Genomic DNA, 24073 nt, shown 5'->3' with positions numbered 1-24073 from the left:
TTAGCAATGCTTTGGGAGAGTGATGACGTAAAAACACTTGAAACAACTGCTCATTTCCTCTGTGCCTCATGCCTCCGGAATCCACATCTGCGATTGGTTATTTGGGTCATGTTTTCAGTGGTAGCTGTTCTGTGCATGTAGGCAATTTCCGTGTCTATAATTATCCAAAGATGCTCAGTACCGCCCTTGAGCCCCCCTTTAACCACTCAGTCCTTGTTCCCCAAACAAATGATAGAACATTCAAATCTTTTATGAGGTTTGCCTCCTGTCCTGCTGTCCCCTCTACCTAAATTTCCCGTTTATCTTTACTGGGACAAGAACCTGTGTCCTTGGACATGTGGTTAGGACACGGTAGTGTCAACCAGACTCTTAGCTACATAGAAATTTTGCAGATCTTTCTTCTCAGACTCCAAAGCATGAGATACACTTTTGCTCACTGTTGGCTTTGGGAGATATCCTCTCTTCTTAGCTACCTTGGCAGTAATCTGTTCATGCCTGAGACAGCAGCACCCTGGGGTTTTCACCAGTCTTTGATCCTTGACCAGGCAGTGGGGGCTCCCTGAGATGCATCCTTTTGACTTGGACCTTTCTCTCTGTCTGTCCCCTCCTGTACAGCATCCCTACCCATGCATGACTGAATTGAATTAACACTCCAGATTCTCCGCCTCAGGGCTGATCTTTCTACGTATTTCTACTCTGTACCTAGTCTGCTGTCTGCTGTGAATTTTCACACGCTTGCTTTTCTCCTTCACTGGCTCACTCATTTTTTAAAAAATTATTTTTGAGCTCATATTTATTGTGACACCCTTAAAAATATTTAAAAAAAAAAAAAGTAAACCTGACTCCACATTGATTCTGTGAAACCTGAGGTAGAGCTGACTTGTTAGTCTCTTAGCGTGGAAGCATATCCCTAGTGGAATTCTGTCCTCTCCTTGCTAAGCTGCCTTTGTGTTTGTGTTTCTCAATGTCGTCTTCTCTGACACTCAGGTAGGGAACTCTCTAGGATTCTCCCAGCCTCCTGCCGGTGCTCTGTTCATCACACAGTCATCTGTCCCCGCTCTCACTCCTACACCACCAGCTCCTGGACCTCACCTCACTGAGAGCCTCACCACGTCTCTGCCCGTCCTCTACTCTCTCTCTTGCCCACTCCTTATGAATCATCCCCATGGCAGATTCCATTTATTTGTTCCTCTGATCAAAAGCCTTCTGTGAGTTTTCACTGGCTGTAGGTAGGATGAAGGTCATACTCTGTAGATTGACATTTGAGAACTTCCATGATCTGTCCACAGCAAGGGACAGCAGCACCAAGAAAAAGAAGAACAGCCATGATTCGTTGTGCTATCTACAGTCTGCGAGGTGCTAGGTTATGTATCTTATCCTGTATCATCATTTCATGTAATTCTCTAATTCTTACAGATAAGCTTAAACTCTAGGTCCTGTTAATGTTCCTGTTAAAGAGATAAGTCAGTTGAGGTTCAAAGAACTTAAGTGGCTTTTCCACTTAGATCATCACCCAGCTTAGATGTACTGGAGCATGAACTTTTATCTAGGACTTTACAAAACCAAAACTCATGCCCTTTGCTTCCAGGAAACAGCACTTTGCATTGTTAATTATCCTTCTCCCTGTGAGTGTGTCTTGTCATGCCAACTAGATAGTAAACTCCCTGGTAGCAGGCGGAAAAGAAATTCTGTTATTTTTGCCTCCTTTTCACAGAGGGGTATCTGCTGAAAGCTATGTTACTGAGCCTCTCTGACATTTATGAGGGGTAAATGGTTTATCTTCAGTTTCCTGACTGGGGCGGGAGATTCCTCATTCCATTCCCGTAGGGAGCTTCAGTGTCTAATGACATCATAGATGAGCTCCTGTCTTTGATACTGTGAAGTGCAGCTCCATGTGGGAGACTTCTGTGGAAACACCATGATCTAGAATCGGAAGATCCTGATTCTAGCACTGGCTCCCCCAGAAACTATAGATAATTGGCCATTTACAAATCCCATCATTTGTAAATTGAAGGGATTAAAATGTCTGATGTCCATGGTCTTTGCCACACCTATAATATATCTTGGCTTTTATGACCCTTGATGAAGGCCTTCAGACATATGTATTCTGTAAACTTTAGGAAAGCACAGCCAAGCCCTCCAAGAGCAGGAAAACACCCAGTAAACTTAGGAAGCCCAGTATAACTCCCAGAGTTAACTTAACCACCTTTGCTCTTCATTTTGGAGACAGTTATGGCAGAGTGAAAAGGAAAGGGACTTTGGAATTCAACAGACTTATTAAAGCCAGGACTCCAGTTCTTAAAATTCCAGGTGTCCTGGGCAAGATATGTTAACTTACCACACCTCAATGTAGACCATTCTTCTTGTTCCATTCCCTCCTCCCTTTGCCATAAATATAGTCCAGTAATATTCTGGAAAATATTTTGTCTTTTATTAGAAAAATGCAAATTTTCTAGAGGACAGGAGTAGCTAAAACTTTCCAGCTATGCTATTAGGCACAGCCCATTACGAGAGTGTGGGGAGAACGTTCTACAAATGATTGACCAAGCCCGCTTTTCATGTTCACCATGGAACTCAGAACGATGCTCCCTGGGAACCCCTAAAACCAAATAAATTAAACTAAATAAATTCATTCATCAAAACAGAGTTAGCATTTTTCTTTAAATAAAGAGAAAACTGATTTTTTAGGATCATAAATAATCCTTGATGATAAATTTAGATAAACTTAAAACTGTCTAATATTTAATATTGTAAAAATCTAATAAAGGTCTGATACATTTGTGACTTTCACCGTAGTTTGGGAGCAAGGCAGTCCCACTTCCCAAATGCAGTTTCATAAATATTCAGATGGTGGGTGATTGTAGTAAATATGAAGAAATATGCAACATGTCATTACGCTTCTCAATCAAATATATGCTAAACAGCTCTTTCATTCATTGTACTGAATAAAGAATTCCAATGTGGCAAAATGATTTCTATAAAAGATTCATGTATGAAGTTAAAAAAGTAAATTTGATTAAAAAGGAAACCTAGCTCAAGCATTTCATTGAAAAAGTTGTTTTAAATATAGCATGGAGAAAATATTCAAATATTAAGCTGCTCAGAATGTCTCTGTCTAATTGCTTCATTTACATTCTGCTTAGGTATTCCATCGATCGTCATACTGACCTCGACAGGTTTTTCACTATCAATCCAGAGGACGGTTTTATTAAAACCACAAAACCTTTGGACAGAGAGGAAACCGCCTGGCTCAACATATCCGTTTTTGCAGCAGAAATCCGTAAGTATTCTCCAACGGGTTTTGATTCTACTTTACCAAATTTTATTCCATCAGACTCTCTATATATTCTGGAAAATGACAGACAGCTGAGATCGAATATATTTTTCAGTCTTAAGCATATTTTTTCAAACTTTAAAATGTATTCTTGGTTATCTATCAAAGACGGCATATAAACACGTTGAGATATTTTCTTTTCTTCTTCTTCTTCTTCTTCTTCTTCTCCTCCACCACTACTTCTTCTTCTTCTTCTGTTTTGGTAGAACTGGGTATAGTCTTGGCATGTGAGTTGATAGCCCTCAGTAGCCTGGAGCTCATAGCCATCACCAAAGGATTCCCCACTTTATGCTGTCACTCAGGATTGTTTAAACCCAGAGCAGTAGAACACTTAGACAAGATTTGCAGATGCTTATTTACCTAGAGACCAGCCGTTCTCAAGCTGGCTCACACACTGGAATGTCATGGAAGGCTTGTATTTACGTCTGAATTCTCTTCTTTCAGACAACAGGCATCAGGAAGCCAAAGTCCCCGTGGCCATTAGGGTCCTTGACGTAAATGATAATGCTCCCAAGTTTGCCGCCCCTTATGAAGGCTTCATCTGTGAGAGCGATCAGACCAAGCCACTTTCTAATCAGGTAATAATGCTTTCTTTCCCCTCCCTTGGCTATAAACGAGGTACTTGGAAATGGGTTATTCTTGAGAGCTTCTCCTGGAGATGCCTCCCACTGCCCCAGAGGGCTTCAGAGCCCTACTTCAGCTCTGTAGCTATGTTCTCTTGTTAAACCCAGGTTTCTCGCCAGCCAGGAATTTTTGAATAAATGATGTGGCAATGTCAGCATGATTTATTTATGGGCCACCTTTCTCTTTCAGCCAATTGTTACAATTAGTGCAGATGACAAGGATGACACAGCCAACGGACCAAGATTTATCTTCAGTCTACCCCCTGAAATCATTCACAATCCAAATTTCACTGTCAGAGACAACAGAGGTTCGTACCAAGGTTCCTATGCATTTGGAGAAGTAGAAACAGAGAATGAATGGCTTTTATATTGCAGAGCACAAGTGTTCCCCCTAATCTTAATAATGCCTCTCTGTTGAAGAACAAACAAGAAGTAATAATGCCACCTTTATTTTTGAGACGTGTGGGCTCATTTGGTGCATATGAATAAGTGAGTAATTTTATTTTACTCTTTCTATTGGCTTTTGATATTCATGAAGCAGTGGGAAAACCAACTGGGGAAGCTTACAGGGTCAATATGCAAACAACTTCATTTATCTTTTTTTTAAGAGGTTGATAAACCATTGGGGGAAGCATGGCTCTATGAATATTGATATCAAGTAAAGCATTAAAAGAGATTAGTTCAGCTTTGTAAGGCGATGTAATCTTTGATCTGGCCGTCCTTTCCAAGCATGGTTTTAATGCAGTGTGGTTGGGTACAGAGCTTGAAACCTAAAGGTGGTTGCAGAATTAGATCACCTGAAGGTCATGAACAGAGCATCATTTGGCAACTGTAAACATGGCAAAGTTTAATATCATTCCTGCTTCTCATTTCATCGGCGAGGTTCTAGACTCACAAATTATTTGAAGTAGTTGTTCTTGTGGTATAGGACCAAACTGATTGAGTCCCTTGACAAAGTTGGTAGTGAGCCAGGATAAAAAAATAGGTTTCTCGACTTGGAGCCAGGCTATTTTGGTCTGCAGCTGTTCCTCTAAGCCAGTGACAATGCAGGTCTATGGAAATGGGAAGACAGATGTCATCATTTGACATAGGAGTAAAAGGTGGTCCTCCTGAGTAGGCTTTCATTAGCCACACACTCGCTGTGCACTAGGTTATGGATTGATTGCTTTCCCAGTGACTGAGAGCGGGCTTAGAGGAGCTTAAGTTAACCTCCTAAGTATCATCACTTTTCCCATCACTGTTATCACTATCATAAATCCCAGCAGCTGTGCTCCAGACACCATACCCAGACACTTCCGACACTCTCTCATCGCATTCTCTCAACACACCGTAGGTTAGGGTTTATTATCCTTCCCACGAGAAGATGAGGAAAAGGAAACCTAGAACCATCAAGTAACGTGCACAGTCAATCAGCCACCCACTTGTTAGACCTAGAGGTTACAGCCCAAACCATTGGCTTTCCTGAGTGGATTATTAAAGTAAAGGATTTCCCCATGCTGCTTGGAGTTGAGGAGGAGGATCTAACATATGTTATTATTACTTCTGGACCTCATTTGAGCATTTACTTATGGCTTTTTAAAATCAAGCACATATCAAGGGCCACCTCGGTGGCTCAGTCAGTTAAGCTCTGGTCGTGATCCCAGGGTCCTGCGATGGAGCCCTGCATCAGGCTCCCTGCTCAGTGGGGAGTCTGCTTCTCCCTCTTTCTCTCTGTCTCCCTCTTCCGTTCCACTGCTTGTGCTCTCCCTTTCCAAAATAAAGAAAATCTTAAAATAAATAAATAAATGAATAAATGAAGCACACAGCCAACAAGACTGTGGGATAAACTGTCCTAGGTGCCATGACAGACTTTTCTCTCCTGATGCCTTGCTCTTTGCCGCAGTCCTGCTCTTGAGAGCCTGGGTGGGAAGGTAATTATACAAGAGACCTGTGTTTTCACGGATCCCTATAAAACAACTGTCCCTCACTTTGTAAATGATTCCTACCATTTTGAAATAGAAAAGTAAAAAGTAAAGTGCTTGGAGTGCTTTAATTTTCTATTTTGTCTAGGGCTTTTCTTTTACTTGTTGGCTTTGGTTGATGGGCACCTGTGAGTGCCTTAAGCACCTTTAAGAGATAACTCTACCCAGCACTGAGATAGATGAATAGTTCTCAACTGCAAGCTCACGTTCCTCTCGGGCTACAAGTGTATGATATAGGAATTTCCTTTCCTAAAGCTATGTTTCTCCAAAACAGGGAGACCCTGACATGTAGTGGCTATGTAATAAGCGTTTCTGGAGCTGAACTGAAGAAGGTAGCATACATGATGTTTTCATAATATTTTCTACGATATGCGTACACTTCAATGTGTGGGAATCCCTGCCTCCATTCTCCGAGTTTTCTTAGTCCCCAAACTCTTTTGGGATCCCATGCTAGGTTGATAGATTACTACACTGACATAAGCCTAGGCTTTGTCAGTTTGATGATGAAGAAGACACTTCTTATACAGTAGCTCAGCATACATTTAGTTTTATCAACAACGAGGTGATGGACTCATTTGTCTGGAAAACACTGCTGTTCTCACGTGCGTCTTAGGCCACCCCCTCTTTTATGGTCTGTCGGCTCGGATATTTGCCGTCAGCAGGTCAGAAACACCGAACGCAGCAGGTGTTTCTGGGTTTCTCTCACTGTGCCAGCTTGGCCTCCATCACATGCCGTGTCTTCTTTGTTTTCATGTGTGCCATAATATTTAGCTGCTGCTAACCCTCTGAGAACATTATACGAAGACATATTGTTCTCTAGGGAGTTATAAGTATGTTACTTTGTCACACTTCGGGAATGCCATTGGTATTTTCAAAGAGATTCTATTACCATGGATGAGCCAGTCCAGTACCCACTCCGTCTCCCCTGCCTTTCCTTGTAAGAGTCTAATCCTGTGCAGTGCCACCACTTTTGCAGGGAATTGCTACTTTTTAAGAAAAATGACTTTATTAACTATGGCAAACAGTTAATGAAAACTCCCATGTTTAGAGCTATTACAAAACCTTAAAGCAAATACAGTCCTATAATTATCATTTAATAGAGTCTCTTTCTGCTAGCTCCTAGAAGTAATTACATATTGAAGTAATCCAAAAGGAGTAATCACATTCCACATCCTATTAATAGCCTACTGAGTTACCAAATTTCTCGGCTGAGACTGTTTTCCATAGAAAACATGAGATAATGGTTTATATCATGCTGAGTAAAAGCATCAGGTTTCTTTCTCCTTGAGTGTTTACTTCCATTATGCCATGTAAATAATCAGGATTGTGTTTGCCTAAACTAGGCATAAGCATTACAGATCTTTAGAAATATGAGGAGGGAAGCCATCTTAATACACCCGAGCTTTCTATTTCATTTCCCTTTACTCTATTCTGGAGCCCAGTTTAGCAGATGACTCAGGAGGCAGCCGGTGAGTAGAACACTAGATGACTCTTCAACATTTAAGTCCATCTTGGGCTGTTAATATCAAGAATGGTGCTGTTTGGGCACTATTTGGGCACCAGAGCTGACCTGCCCCAGTTTTGAGGTGCATTTACTTTGAAAATAGCCTTATGGCATCACTCAAAACACAAGAAATGTACAATGGTTAAGAAAAGGGCAAAGAAAAAAAATACTAAGAATAACTCTTCCCATCTATCTGGCTCTTCATTAGTTTATAAAAGCTTTGTCATGACCATTGTTTTACTTCATTCCTCAAATAGCCTCACAAGGCTCAGCGTGAGTATTTTTATCCCCATTTTCTGGATAAAGAAGGAGTATGAGACATTAGGACCTTCAGAGACTTGCCCAAGGTCACACTGCCCATCAGTGAAATAACGAACAAACTTGGGTTCTTGGAGGGTGCCATCGGCTGTATACACTATACAATGAATATAAAGTTCATGTCTTTTCTAATTAATGCTTAAAAAAAAAAAAAAACTTTGTTTACCCTGTAGTCAAATAATAACTATCTTCAGAAGAGGAAAAACCTGAAATTCAATGTACCAATCTAAGGTTCTAAGAGAAAGTGAACAGGGGACATATTGTACTTCGGGTTGAATTTTAATCACAGCCATAATAATTGTAGTAACATATATTTGCAAAGAATTTTATGATTTTTCTTCTACTACATACTTAATGCATATTCTTTGTGGAAAAGTTAGAAAATACAAAGAAGCAGCAATGTTAATACCAATTATAAAATAACTTCATAATATGCTATTCAGAAATATTCACTGCTAGTTTTTATTTCTGTCCAGGTTTTTTCTTGACATATATGATCTCTAAAAAAGGCCATCATAAAATTCATGTCCACTTTTTTCCCACCTAATACATGATATACATTTACAAGCATCAATATGCTTATGTCAACATCTTCTAAATATCTCCCTAACTTCCACTGTAAAGGTGTCTGATCTCAACTGAGCATTGTGAAAGTATATTGTCTTCACACACCTTTGCCAAATATCTAATTAGTATTTTAGGATAAATTTCTAGAGTGGAATTATTGGATCAAAAGCCTTTGATACTTAATTGACAAACTGCCCATCAGAAATACGTATACTACCAGAAACATTTATAATACCATGAGTAAAATAGGTGGGGGTCTCATTTCCTCAAGTTCAAGCCAACTCTAGGTATTACAACTCTTTTTGACAACTTGCTAAGTTGAAATATAGTCACATTTTAAAATGTCAATGTCTTTCATTATTAATCAACCTGGGATTTAAAAAAAAAAAAAAGTATGGATCATTTATTTTCTATTCTTTTTCTTTTGTAAATTGGCTATTCATGTTCTTTGCCCATTTTTTGAATTTTGAATTATTGTCCAAATTTTGAATTTTGAATTTTTGAATTGTATATTCACCAATTTGTAATTGATTTCTAAAGTCTCTTCATCTTCTAATGTTATTAAGCTTGGACCTGTCATACCTACCACATAGACTGTCTCAGTATTTCCATGCCCTTCCAGTTCTGGTTGGCTGTGTTTCATAATTATAGACGATGCACTTTTGGTACTAGGTTTTCTCTGTTTAATACTATCTTTAGCAAGGCTTTCCTCATCCAAAATAGATGTCAATATTCACCTATATTTTCTTTCTTACATATCTCCCATTTCAACCATTCGTCCATGTGAAATAAATACATAGCCCCCATTTGTGGACCATTACCTAAATATCATTTAAGAAATAATTGGTCATTCCCACCTGCTTCATAACACTATCTTTATTATCATCTACCTTACACAGTACACTTGGCCCTTGAACAACACGGGTTTGAATGCATGGGTCCACTTATACTTGGATTTTTTTTTAAGATAAATATAGTATACTACTATAAATGTATTTTCTCTTCCTTATGATTTTCTTAATATTTTCTTTTCTCCACCTTACTTTATTGTAGAAAAACAGTATATAATACATGTTATATACAATATATGTGTTGATTGACGGTTAATGTTATCAGTGAGGCTTCTGATCAACAATACGCTATTAGTAGTTAAGTTCTGGGAAGGTGAAAAGTTATGAGCAGATTTTCGACTGCATGGTGGGGGTTGGTACCCTATCACCCATGTTGTTCAAGGGTCAATCATAATAGATTTTTTGGAATTTTAATTCTTACAATTCTATTTACTCTAGTGCTGGTATTATAATTTTCTTTACTATTTTATATACATATATGTTAAAACCTGATGGATGCTTTCTCCACATTATTTTCATTTTCTTACTCTTATTACTCTTAAATTTTGGCTTTTTTGCTCCTTCAGATAATTTTCAGAATTGTTTTTCAGGTGCCTGAGAGATATCTTTGGGAATTTTATTGATTTTACCTTAAATTTATGGATTAATTTAAGAACAAAAAATTTTTAAATATTCTTTCCATCCAGAAGCATGATCTGATTTTCTACTGAATCAGTTCTCTTTTTATTGACATCAGGAAGGTTTTGTAGTTTTCTTCTGAGTATTTCTTATTAAGCTGATGGCTAGTTACTTTATATTTTGGATGCTGTTGTGGAGTCAATTTTTAAGTTATGTTTTCTAAGTGAATATTTTTAGGATAAACTATAGCTATTTTAATTAATTTATTATTGGACATTGTTCTAAATTGATATAACTTCTCAACTGATTTTCCTGGATTTTCTAAGGAGACAACTACATAAAAGGGAAATCATGACAATTTGCTCTGTCTTTTTTAACATTTGGTGATTTTTGTTTTTGGTCTATTTGCATAGACTTGCACTTTAAAATATGTTAAGTAACAGCAATAATAATAGCCATTCTTGCTTTACTTGTTACTTAGGAGTTTCTAGAGTTTCACCATTAAGTATAATATTGGCAGTAATATTAAAATTAAGAGTTGTGTTGTGGTGTGTGTGTGTGTTAGGAAATTTCCTTTCCATTATTGTTTTAATAAAATAACTGATGTTCAGGGACATCTGGGTGGCTCAGTCAGTTAAGTGTCCAACTTTTAATCTCACTCAGGTCTTGATCTCAGGGTCATGAGTTCAAGCCCCACGTTGGGCTCCACACTGGGCATGGAGCCTACTTTAAAACTAAACAAAATAAATTAAAAAAAAATGGATATTCAATTTTTATCACAATTTTTGGATTCTAACCAGAGAAGGGAGTATGATTTTGCCCTTTGACCTAATGTTTTGTTAAAGTAATTAAATTGAAATATCCTAATATTGAAACCTCATATTTTTAATTTCCAAATCTCTTCTTCCAAACAGTGATCATTTGATAAAATATAGAGGAAGAGCATGGGTCAGCGATTAATGCTTGGCTTTACTCTTTATCACTAGACGGGGAACAATCCTAACATGAATATTCAACACATAATTAATCCTGTTACTGTTTCATTTTTTAAAAATTGTCAATTATTACATCAATCCTAACTCATATACTGAACTGCTGTTTTGAGAGAGGACAGCACCAAATTACTGGAAGGTGGGGACAGTTGGAACACATCCCAGGTTCTGAGAACCCCCGTGTTGCACACTCTCCAATAGGCCATCTTGACTCAAGTTTCAGGCCTATCAGATCAAGGGGTTATGTAGCTCCAGAAACACTGCTTAATCATTTGAGCAACAGAGGACGGTTGCAGGAGCTTACAATAAGTTCTTACTTTAATTTTTTATTTTTTATAAACATATATTTTTATCCCCAGGGGTACAGGTCTGTGAATCACCAGGTTTACACAGTTCACAGCACTCACCAAAGCACATACCCTCCCCAATGTCCATAACCCCACCCCCTTCTCCCAACCCCCCTCCCCCCAGCAACCCTCAGTTTGTTTTGTAAGATTAAGAGTCACTTATGGTTTGTCTCCCTCCCAATCCCAAAAAGAAATACTCTTAGGATTTTCAAGTCAACAAATTGACGAGGAGTCCTTTAAACATTATGAAGCAGCTTCCCTATTTCGGTTGAACTTCTTCACCTACCCCTTGATGTTTCTTCCATATTTTGTGTCATTATGACTTCCATTAAAAACCAGGTAATTTCATAGATCCCCGGTTACAGTCTCTTCTTTTCATCTTCCACGATCATGGGAAAATGAGCTGTTTTCATATACTTTTATCTGCCAGGAATGAACTCCTCCTGCTTATTCCTCCTCTTTAAGATCTCCCCATAAATGTTTCACTAAAGCGAAGCTTTGCAGGGTATCCCCAGCCCATCTTGAGTGCTTCCTCTTCTGAGGAAGGAACACTGCATTAGTTTTTCTTCTTTTTCCATATCTTGCATTTTTTTTTAGAGATTTTATTTATTTTATTTGACAGACAGAGATTACAAGTAGGCAGAGAGGCAGGCAGAGAGAGAGAGAGGAGGAAGCAGGCTCCCTGCTGAGCAGAGAGCCCAATGCGGGACTCAATCCCAGGACCCTGAGATCATGACCTGAGCCGAAGGCAGTGGCTTAACCCACTGAGCCACCCAGGCGTCCTCCGTATCTTGCATTCTAAACACTCATTACCTGTTTGTCTTCCACAAGAGCATGAGCTCTGTGGGGGCAGTGTCCCAGCACTTAAAATAGTGGCTTGGCCAAATGTAAGGATTAAAATGAAAGAACGACTGGGGAAATTGGTGATCGTGCTTCAGAAATTTCAGGGATCCATTATTATTAGAGGAAAAATGACTATATTATGACACCACCTTATATATAAAAAGACACCACCTTATAACCCCAGAATGTTCTGAGGAGTCAATAGCCCATAACCCACCTCTTCTTTCCATTCATCATTCATTATCTCACAAAGGTAAACTGGACATCTAGGGCTTGGATTCAGGAAGAGATAACCTTGAAAGGTGCTCAATTTGCACCTATATTATCAAAGATGAGCCAAGTTGCACATCAAATGAGCTCTAATACCTGATGCATTCAGAATTAACTTCGAAGTGCTCAAAAAAATGCAAAAATGAGACCAAAACAACAACAAAAAGTGTGCATGTAAAGCAGATTTGGCTGAGTAAATTGGGACATCCAAGACACATTCACCCCATTAGAACAACTGGCACGAAGCTTTTTTTCCTCCCCCACCCGCCTTTTTTTTTTTCTAAGCTTAGAACATTTTTTTTTTTATGAGCAGCATCAGATAGCATCCAAATATGCTTCTGTTTTTTTTTTTTTTTTTTTTTTTTTTACTTTTATTATTTAAAGATAGCCAAATAGATTTCTATGGAACTTTTTTTTCTTCCTCTTAATTGCTTCAATATGGAAGATGCTCTATTGGCAGATCAAAATGGCAGATGTCTTTTAATGTGCTGCCATTTTCTCTGTGTAAATAATTATGTTCCTTTTCTGCCTGAATTTCATTGCAGCAGTTTGTCCATTACAACACAGCTTATCTGGGAGCTCACTCCCTCCCCAGCCCAACAACAACAAAAAAAGATAGGTCATTTGGTGGAACAGACATATTCTTTCAAGGTTTCCTCTGGTCGCTGATTTAACTCCTGGGATTTCTCAACGCATGAAAAGACCCTAAATGTTTATATCCCACTGTATTCCTTGGTAGTTTTCCTTGTCTTTTTTTTTTTTTTTTAAGATTTTATTTATTTATTTGACACAGAGAGAGTACAAGTAAACGGAACGGCAGGCAGAGGGAAAGAGAGAAAAGCAGGCTCTCCGCTCATGCGGGGCTCAATCTCAGGACCCTGGAATCATGACCTGAGCTGAAGGCAGCTGCTTAACCACCCAGGCACCTGGTAGTTTCCTTGTCTTAAACCAAGAAATACTTAGGCAATATGTTTCTTTTTCCCTCCCCATCACCAAGGAGAGAATTATCCTCATACAAAAATGGAGGAAGTGTTAATTTCAAGGGAAAGTGGCTAATTATGACAAAGAAAAATCTGTTAATACTGACCAACAGTGCACCCTTAGATATCTCACACACATAGTTATTTCTACAATGTTATTTGTTATAATTCATGTTTTGCCAATCACTCAGAATCAAAGGTGCTAATTCAAGGATCGTGATGATCCTTTTAGTGTGCAGCTTCTTAATCCAGTTGCAAGCCATTATAGCCATCAGAGTCTTGGGTCAAACAATTTTCTTTATTAATATGTATACACAAGTTATTAAGGTTATCTTTGAGCATAAGTAATACCAAAAATATAGATGCTACAAACTTGGCAAGTTTTATTTGAAATTGCTATTATTTCAGCCCCAGCGATTGAAGATGGCATCAACAATTTCAATTAAGTTTTAAATAATCATAAATCTAAATGAGTGTAAAAAAATCTAAATCACTAGGAGCACCTGGCTGGCTCAGTTGTTAGAGCATGTGACTTTTGATCTTGGGGTTGTGACTTCAAGTCCCACACTTGGGGTAGAGTTTACTTAAAAAAAATTAAATCTAAATAATTAAAATTTCCAGTGATGTCTTTTGTAATTGTGTAGCATATATACTTCTAAAAGTATTAAAGCATAAAACTCCATTGAGACTTCTGACACACATACTATGTACATACACACATATATATGTATATATACAGATACAGATATATATCCACTTATATCTCACGTGCATGGATACTTTTTTCCATTATCCTGATAGAGCTATTGCCACATTTCTAGGGAAAATGGAGAGGGCCCAGAGGAAAGTAATCAAATAATGATTATTCTGCTAGCAACTGCATAGCTGTCTTCAAGTATGTGGGAACTATTTAAGTGGTAGATAGACCTACTTTGTCTCAGGTGTGAGCAGTAAGGGTACAGTAGGTAGATCTGGGTCAGAAATGAACAAAATAAGAGCAAGGTTTAGCTTTAATTCTCCAGATGTTTAACAGTCTCCATCTGATCAGGTTGCAAAATGACAGAAGGACAAAGGAAACAGAGTGGCCAAATCAGGGCATCTTAAGAGCTTTAGTGAAGTTACTGAGGGGACGGATTCCCTCACCTTAGGTCAAACCTTTCTCCTGACACCATGGTGAGACCGCAATGTACTAAGCCTTTGCTGTAGTGGTTTCTCTTTTTCAAATTTTTAACATGCAGGGTCTATGCCTGTATGATGCCCATTTTGCAAAATTTTGTATCAGCCAATAAAACAGTATTTCCAGTGTCAGAGAAAAACAACAACAACAAGAAGATACCACGGCTTTCAGCATGGGGAAGATGGTACCCGCATGGTCTATCACTTGAGGACTGGTTACCCATCACAATTTCCCTTTCTAATGTCAGTTGTATGTGTACCTTCAATGGGCTACATAATCATCATCATCCTATGTTTGCATCCCCACACTGGTACCATGGAGACCATCATTATCAGGTACCTTTATCTTTTGTTGGTGTAATGACAAAGTATGCAGGGGAAAACAGCATGTGGTTAGAGAGTCCAGGTTATAGACATGGCAATTTGAAATCTGAATTTATTTTCCATTAATAGAGACACTACAATTTGTACATGACTTATACTAGTAATGAATGACCCCATTTGCAAGATTTTGCCTAAGTGGGGGGAAAATGAAACTGGTTGTGTGTCTGTGGCCAAGGATGGGAACACTGGGTGTCAAGGATGAAATAGCGAGGTGCTTGAAAAACATTATCTTACCACAGGAAATACCGTGCCCAGGACTGAAAAGCGTGAACTGTGTTCTTACCTCTGGATGATGAGCCCTTCTGCGGAGGCAGTTGCATTCCAAGCTGTGATGACATTTCCAGGAATTCACTTTCCTCTCTCTGCCAATAGGCTTCTCTTCCTCATTAGTTTATTGCTCAAAGAGGATCGCTTCCAGGAAAGAATTAATATTTACTGAGCATCTCCAACAGTCTGTCGCTGTGCTGAATACCTTTATGAATGGAATCATTTCAACATTTAAAATGATTAGTTTCCTGGGTGAGAATGGAGAAACAGGACATTGACTTAATAAGACTAAAATCAGGCAATTAATATGTAGACGACTCAAGATTCAAACCCAGGCTTGTTTGACCCCAAATACTGAAAGATTTGCTCTTTGGATGTTTTATAAAGGAGAAGGATCTGTGAAATCTCCTACTGGACATTTCAATATTGATAACAAATGCCTTATTCTCCTCATCATGGGAGCCATGGTGCCAGTTTGACACTCCCCTGAAAATGTGTCCACCTGGAACCTGTTTTTACCGATGGGCCACCCTAAACCTGAGGAATGTGTAGGTCCAAAGTGAGGGGACACTCTCAAAAACAGATAGGCAGTGGTTGCTAATTTGGATGACAGAAAGTCTGTGGTCAAATTTAGGATGCACAACTGATTTCCAGAATAGCGGTTTTTGTTATTATGGCTAGTTAGTTTGTTTTTCAATTTGTTTTTCTAGATGCATTTTCAATGAAGTTCCTGCGCATAGTGGGGCTTTTTTGGTTAGTAGATCAGTGATCAGAACGGACCACAAAAAAGACCATCACAAGATGGAGCACTGACTCCTCTAAAATGCCCATCCCCCCCCCAAAAAAAAGCTCAGTCTCCCCTTGGTACTCAACCATTTGGACCTAGAGGGGAAATACTTTACTCATTCAAACAGTATCTACCACCACAGTGCCAAACTGGGCTGGTTAGTCACGTTTCTAGCCTACACATCTGTCTACTGCTCTCTAGTTCACCAGCTCTGGAGGATGTCAGTACTGGGTGTAAAGTTTTCTGGTAGAAGGATTTCCATGAGCCCTGGGAGAACCATGACTTTTATTATGTTATTTGATTCCTGGGAGGCACGCTTGATATCAACCAGTGTCCTCATTTTAAAGATGAACAAGTGAGGCTCTAGACAGGAGAAATGACTCATTTTAAAGCGTGCAGTTAGTGTATGCCCAAGAAGAGACACTCAGTCCATTTCTTTCCCACCTTTTAAATTCATCTTAAAATCCATATGTGAAACATGTTTGGCTAGAGGCACTTTTTAAAAAAGTCTCAAGATTTTACAGGTCTGTTGCTCAGAGACTGTAAATGGTTCGTTCATCTGGGTCCTCCGATGAGCTCTTCTGTAATAGTTTGAATGTGTCTGAGGGGACTCGCTTGTTTGGAATATGAGACATCCTGCATTCACAGCTTGTGTCCTGCTCAGATCCATGTTTCAGTTACTGTCATGTGTAAGCCGGTGTGCTGTGATCTGTGGGTCCAGTTTTTCGTGGATGGCACACTGAAGAATAGATTTGAATTTGTGCCTTCTACGTGTTTACAGAAACAAAATGGTCAGTTTACATGTCCTCCAACCCAACACCCTGGGTAACAGGGTGTGACCCAATAGATAAACTAAATAAATGATCCTTGGGGATCATATCAGAGAAGTGTATTTGACCAAGTTATTTAAGTAATTCGCTCTTCCTCTTTGATTTTTAATTTTCACTTTTATTCATAGTGACATTACTGACATCTTATATCATTAAAATGGGAAAGATATTGTCACTTATAATTTATGAAAGTCTTATCTGAACTCAAAAAATATATGAGATAGGAAAAATAACATATTTTGAAATAATTTATTATAGATGTGTAATTTTTTTTATAATCCATAGGCATAGAACAATGGTATAGGCTGGAATAGGAGAGAACAGTCAGGAAACTGAATTTTCAGTTAATAGTCTCTTTGGCCATTTTATTTATCTGTTTTCATGACTTTCCATAGTACACATAATGTTTTCCAGTGACAAGAACAATATATGCCAATCATACAATATTCAGAAAATGCAGAAATGAGGGCTAGGCATTCAGTCTTGGTTGTTTTTTGTTTTTGGGGTTTTTTGTTTTGTTTTGTTTTGTTTTGTTTTTTTGAGGTGTTGGCAATGAAGGGCAGGGAATCTGTCATTATACAGCTTGTCAAAAACCAGTGCATACATACACCTTACCTTCTGCAGTAATCAGAGTATCTGCTCATCCCTCAATCAGACTGAATCTACCTTTTATATTTAATATATTTTATCTGACAGAAAATGCATTACATTTCCCTTCACCTAAAATATATCAATTTAATTTAAAGATTCTAAGATATTTCTTCCTATGACAAGAGTTAATTCAGGGTACTGTCAGTCCACTCAAAACCTGATAGCTATTGGGCAATCATGTTGGTCATAACATTCAAATTGCTGTAAGTGACTGATGGTAATGATAAACAGAGGCAAATCAGACTGAGGATCTCTGGGTGTGTGTGTGTGTGTTTAATTTGATAGAACATACTCAAAACTTCACCTGTTACTTAATTTTCCCCCAGAGCATACAGCCTGGGGAGAAATACTGTTGGTTGGTACAGATCTTCAGGAAACATGCTGATGAAGTAGTTGGGGGGGCTTAGGTGACAAAAGATTGAGAAATATATGGAAAACAACATCTGGGATTTTGGTTAAATCTTTCCCAGAATACAGTTAGGCCATTGTTCAAAAACATTTATTGAATGTCTATTGCGTGTCCAACACTAGAGAGATTGAGATGAATTCTCTACCCTCTGAAGTCCACACTCCAGGTGAGGTCAAAGTGGATATTTCAACAGGAGATGATGGGAGAGGTCTAGAAAGGCCTCCCTGATGTGATAGCTTTTGGGTTCAATTTTGAGGCGCGAGGAGTTTACCTGTCATGCCATGAGGAAGAGCTTCCTGGTGCCATAGGGCAGTGGCTAGAAAGGCATGTGTGAAGTGTGGTATGCTTGGGAAGCAGAAGAAAGTGCTCCTGTCAGGCTGAACTGGGACATGGGGAACAGATGGGACGTGACCTTGAAGGCAAAGTCAAGTCTTCAGATGAAGGAAAAATCTAGTGATTCACTGTGTAGAGGTGGGTGGTGTTGTGTGGACCACAAAGAGAACTTGGAATTATCTGGGCAGGAGGCACGACATGTTGAACCAGGTGGTGGATGGTGCTTGAATTTCAAAGAAACTATAAATCTGCTACCGGTTTTATAAAATATTTTCTCTTTAAAGATAAATATTTTCCTTTAGGGCTTGCAAGTGGGTTTACAGTTTGGGCAAGGTTTGAGTGTGGACCGGAAATCTCTTAAACACACACATACACACCACACACACAGAAACCGGCCAAAGGTTTTTCATGAAGTAGGAAAGCACAACCATGAAAAAAGATTTTTTCTGTTTGTTTTATTCTCACTGTCAATTATATATTTAATTATCTGCCATACTCACATAGGGTATGTGGTCCACGCCCACACTTCACTGTGGTATCTGATGAAGGCGACACCCAAACAGAAAACAATGTGGCGAGCTTCCCAGTGGGGGCCTTTGTATCTAGGAAATAAAAACGAGCCAATTTGTAAACTTGGTTCCAAAATACGGAGACACTATTCTGCCATATCAGATGACTGTGGCTTCCACAGATACGTAGATGAAAGATTCTTGTTGTTGACCTTGGTGACCAGAAAGAGCACCCCCTCCTCTCCCAAGCCGAACGCACGGATATTCATGCCATGATTCCGGGGACCCCGCTCTGAGTGGAAATGTCTCTGCTCTCCCAACAGACAACACCGCAGGGGTGTACGCCCGGCGCGGAGGCTTCAGTCGACAGAAGCAGGATCTGTACCTCCTGCCCATCGTGATCAGCGACGGTGGAATCCCGCCCATGAGTAGCACCAACACCCTCACCATCAAGGTGTGCGGCTGTGACGTGCACGGCGCGCTGCTCTCCTGCAATGCCGAGGCCTACATCCTGAACGCCGGCCTGAGCACGGGGGCGCTGATCGCCATCCTTGCCTGCATCGTCATTCTCCTGGGTAAGGGGGCTCCGCCAGCACCTGCGGGAAGGGTTTGGCAATCGGATGCCCGTCCTTGAAACGTGTATTTCTGGAGTGCGGGCTGGTTATGCTGGATGTGCCATATCCCTTGGCTACAGCTGGGGACAAGACAAAGGTGGGGCCTGCTCGGGCGCACTTTATGGCCGGGAGAGGAGACAGGGTGAGCATTCTGAGCAAAATCGGGGGACGCGTATGATGAGCACATTGCCGACATCATGGGACTGCGGAGCAGCAGCCGTCGGGGGGGGGGGGGGGGGGCAGGGGGACATCTGACAAGGTTTTGCAGAAGAGGAAATTAGGCAGAGGGCAGGTGTATGGGCAATAGTTTGCCTTAGAAGAGGAAAGAAGAGTTAGGAACAGAAGGAATAATCATGAGGCCAAAGACATGGCATGAAGGACTCAAGGAACTGGACGAAGCTTGGCCTGGCCAGGCTGGAATTGACTCCTCCTCTGATTAGCAAAGGCAATGCTTGATTGTGAGCCTCGGCTTTTGGGAACCCCTAGGAGACTTTTCCTACACTTACATCTCATCTCTGTAAGAACGGCAGTGTGCTCATGCTGGTAACACTTACCACTGCTGGGCTTCCGGAAGAGATCACGTAGGAGAAAAATCAGCTTTCAAACCCAAGGATTTCTGACATCAAATTCATGCTTGTCCCATGATGTTTGGTTCTCCATTGAATGAGTTGGGAGGGCGCCCAGCTGCAAAGGGAAGAGTCAGTGAGTTTAGGTCAACCAAGAGTTCTTGAGAATTATCTGGGTACCGGGGCACTGTGTCCAGCCCTGGGGGAGAAAGGGAGCTCTCATTCTTGCATCTCCCAGTGATGGTGGACCCAGAGGGGGCTCTCGGACCCCTTGCCAGGTTCAGGCACAAACGTTTTCTTTAGTCTAGACAAAGTCAAGTGTGGGAGAGGGTTCTCATGGAATATTGTAGAAGCCTCTTGTGGGGAGATGGAGGATAAAGAATTAAGCTGTCTCAGCTTTCCTTTAAGTGTGGTTCTGCCCACTCATCCTAGGTTGCCTGAGTGTCCTAGAACCACCTCTCTCAAGGGGGAGATAGAGCTGCTTCCTTTGGGGTTCAGTGGATCCCACCTTCCTGTGTTTAAATAAATAGAGGAGATTTGTCTCCTGGGGGTCATTTTAAACTTCCCTCCTTCTCTACAGTGGTTTAAAGAGAACCCAACCACAGTTATGATAAGATTTCTTACTAAGGTAGAGTAGGATCACCACTCCTGCCCCCTCCTCCAAACCCCCAGCCCTCTGGGCAGGGGGGAGCCTCCCTTCCCAGGAAAAGGTAGGACCTGTGGTCTCGGATCACCCTAATTTGTAAGTTTGGAGAAACAGCTGTCTTCCCTTGGAAAAAGAAACCAACATAAGCCATTTTTAAGAGGCTGCAAACCAGTCTATTTAGAATCTTCCTAATTCTTAGAAGGATGGCTTCCAAATAATGTCAGATTCATTTGTAAAAAGCTCAAAATAGTTCCAACTTGCCGGCGTGTTTGGATATCATATTTTCCTGGCAGCATTTTGCACAGGAAGAGCCAGGTGCAGGGTGGTTTTACTCATCTTTGGGGATTCCAGGTAACACTCTCGTTTCGTAGACTTTCAGACTGGTACCTGTTCTGAGCATGTGCATATCATGCCTTCGGTAAGCAGAGTCCTCCTCGGCAACAGTGGGGGGAAATCAAGGAATACTGTGCTTAACCTGTGCTCACTTTCTTGTGCTTTCCTTGTAGTCATCGTAGTGTTGTTTGTGACCCTGAGAAGGCAAAAGAAAGAGCCACTCATTGTCTTTGAGGAAGAAGATGTCCGTGAGAACATCATTACCTATGATGACGAAGGAGGTGGGGAAGAAGACACGGAAGCCTTTGACATCGCCACCCTCCAGAATCCAGACGGGATCAATGGATTTATCCCTCGCAAAGACATAAAACCCGAGTATCAGTACATGCCTAGACCTGGGCTCCGGCCAGCACCCAACAGTGTGGACGTCGATGACTTCATCAACACAAGAATCCAGGAGGCAGATAACGACCCAACTGCCCCGCCTTACGATTCCATCCAAATCTATGGTTACGAAGGCAGGGGCTCGGTGGCTGGGTCCCTGAGCTCCTTAGAATCTGCCACCACAGATTCAGACTTGGACTATGACTACCTACAAAACTGGGGACCTCGTTTTAAGAAACTAGCAGACTTGTACGGTTCCAAAGACACTTTTGATGACGACTCTTAACAATAACGATACAAATTTGGCCTTAAGAACTGTGTCTGGCGTTCTGAAGAATCTAGAAGATATGTAAACAGGTATTTTTTTAAATCAAGGAAAGGCTCATTTAAAACAAGCAAAGTTTTACAGAGAGGATACGTTTAATAAAACTGCAAGGACATCAAAGTGGTAAATACTGTGAAGTACCTTTTCTCACAAAAAGGCAAATATTGAAGTTGTTTATCAACTTCTCTAAAGAAAACCACTTGGCATACAAAATATTTAAGTGAAGGAGAAGTTTAACGTGAACTTACAATGAAGGGAAATTGTTTATGTGTTATGAACATCTAAGTCTTTCTTTCTTCTTCTTTTTTTTTTTTTTTTTTTTTACTTGTCAAAGAAGCTTCCACAAAATTAGAAAGGACAACAGTTCTGAGCTGTAATTTCGCCTTAAACTATGGACACTCTATATGTAGTGCATTTTTAAACTTGAAATATATAATATTCAGCCAGCTTAAACCCATAAAATGTATGTACAATACAATGTACAATTATGTCTCTTGAGCATCAATCTTGTTACTGCTGATTCTTGTAAATCTTTTTGCTTCTACTTTCATCTTAAACTAATACGTGCCAGATATAACTGTCTTGTTTCAGTGAGAGGCTCCCTATTTCTATGCCATTTTTAATGTATCTATTTGTACAATTTTAAAGTTCTTATTTTAGTATACATACAAATATCAGTATTCTGACATGTAAGAAATGTTACGGCATCACACTTATATTTTATGAACATTGTACTGTTGCTTTAATATGAGCTTCAATATAAGAAGCAACCTTTGAAATAAAAACAGATTCTTTTTTAATTCTGGGTTTCATTCTTAACATTGAAAAATTTAAGTATTTCTAATGACTCATTTATATTTCTAATTTAAGATAATTGTGATCTTTTCATAACCCTATTTATGAGCTGTTGTAGTCTGCTGCTTTTATGGTTTATTTAAAATCAAATCTGTTTTGCAAATGTTTTTTTTTTTTTTTTTCAGACGAGATTCTGTAATACCGTGTAAAGCTTTCTTGTACATTCTGTTAGCTTCCTGGCTTTCCTCCGCATACATCTTCTGAAAAAGAAGGATGCTAAAGATCTAGGTCAGTCTCTGATTTTGCAATACTTGGTATATAATAGGCGTTTATCTTGCATATCGGTAATTCAGTGGCTATAAGAGATGAATCCATGAGGGACCAAACTGATCGGAACTCGAAACTTCTAAGATACAGGTTTTATGCCCCACACTGAGCATTTGGTAGTTGAGGGAGGGAGTGAAGAGTCAAAAATATAAATCCAGTCAGACATCTGATGTTATTCTATTTTTCTCTACTTTGATTTTGCCAGGCTATGAAAATGACTCTGACACTTGAAACTGCTTATTTTTTTCTCCTATGAATGTAACTTGTCATAAAATAATGTGGCATTTTAAATATTGATAAAAAAAAAAAAAAGCAGCAATTCATATCCAAATCTTTATTTTAAAATCTGCTTTGGGCAGTCAGCTCAGAACGAAGGCAGGGACCATGGTGGATTCTGAAGGTCAGTTCAAGTTTGCCTACTATTCCCGGAAGTCCCATCTAGCTGCCTGGGAACGGGACTTCCACGAAAGACATTTCACCTGTTCAGCTGGGCCAAAGGTCAAAATGTAGCAATACTCGGGGAAAGATCACACAAAGTCATGCTACAAGTGTTTTCCCTCTTTCCCCTAGACACAGGGCACATGCTTTCTCCTGGATTGCAGACAATTTTTAGATTTATCTCTCTCTTTTTTTTTTTTAAACTTTATTGTGAAAGTTTGTTTCAAGCATTTCCTAATATCCTGCTACATCCTATTTTTTATGACTCAGTGAAAATGCATAAAAAGAGAAATGTTTCTATGAAGTGCTCACTTTCATTTTCCTTTGCATTTAAATCAAATTGTCTAAACCCTTCAGTGGAATAAATTCTGTGGACAATGTCACTTCGGAATCTTTCATTTCAATGAAGGATTGCACATTATCAATACTTTCGTAATTGCAGGTTTTGTTCATTTTTTTATATAGTTTTTGTAACCCAAAGAATATTTTGCTAGATTTGCACAGATCTCCAATTGAATTTAAAATAAAGAAATAATTCAGAAGGAATATGAATAGCACTTAAACAAGAGTACAGCTGTAAGTAACCCCGTCACCACGGATGATCCTTTTTGTCTAGGAATGTATTTAGATTAGATTTGACAACTACGTTTTTACATTTTTATGTTTAAGTTAAAAAAAAAAGTTGTCTAATTTTCAACAGTTAAAAAACTTGTTTTCCTTTTTTTTTTTCCTTTTTATCTTCTCTTTTTTACTTTAAGCCTCTATTGTTTGTAGAACCCTCTTAGAAGCTTGGAAATAAAATGTCTTTCCTGACTCGTGGAGTCCTCTTTCATTTGGAACATATTGCCTTAAAAGTAATCTTCATTTAAGTGGTTCTTCCTTATTTCAATATAGAGTAATTACTGCTTTATGACATCGATTCAGCTAAAGAAGGAATACTGCTCTGTTCTTCTTGTCCTTGAGCAGTGGCTTTTGTTTACATTCATCATCCATCCATTCATTCAAACATCCATATCTTACTTGGTAGACCCCACTAGTGACTCTGGGATGCCCAAAGAATTTTGCTACTTTTCTTGATACTTTTTGGTCTT

The 24073-nt window shown here is 39.5% G+C and overlaps 1 protein-coding gene across 1 annotated transcript in view; it reads left to right on the top strand.

The window, feature by feature from the left end:
* CDH11 (cadherin 11) overlaps positions 1-23795 on the top strand; it is a 149572-nt gene extending 125777 nt beyond the window's left edge. Inside the window, exons 9-13 of the mRNA XM_059383692.1 lie at positions 3144-3280; positions 3779-3912; positions 4148-4265; positions 18878-19129; positions 20887-23795. Coding sequence (XP_059239675.1) covers positions 3144-3280; positions 3779-3912; positions 4148-4265; positions 18878-19129; positions 20887-21383 — 1138 coding nt within the window. The 3' untranslated portion in view covers positions 21384-23795. The remainder of the gene's footprint in view (positions 1-3143; positions 3281-3778; positions 3913-4147; positions 4266-18877; positions 19130-20886) is intronic.
* Positions 23796-24073: the final 278 nt, after the last annotated feature.

Source organism: Mustela nigripes, chromosome 17, assembly GCF_022355385.1.
Source record: "Mustela nigripes isolate SB6536 chromosome 17, MUSNIG.SB6536, whole genome shotgun sequence".
Taxonomy (NCBI): domain Eukaryota; kingdom Metazoa; phylum Chordata; class Mammalia; order Carnivora; family Mustelidae; genus Mustela; species Mustela nigripes.
Note: the sequence above shows the minus strand (reverse complement) of the source record. Positions and strands in the feature narration are given on the sequence as shown.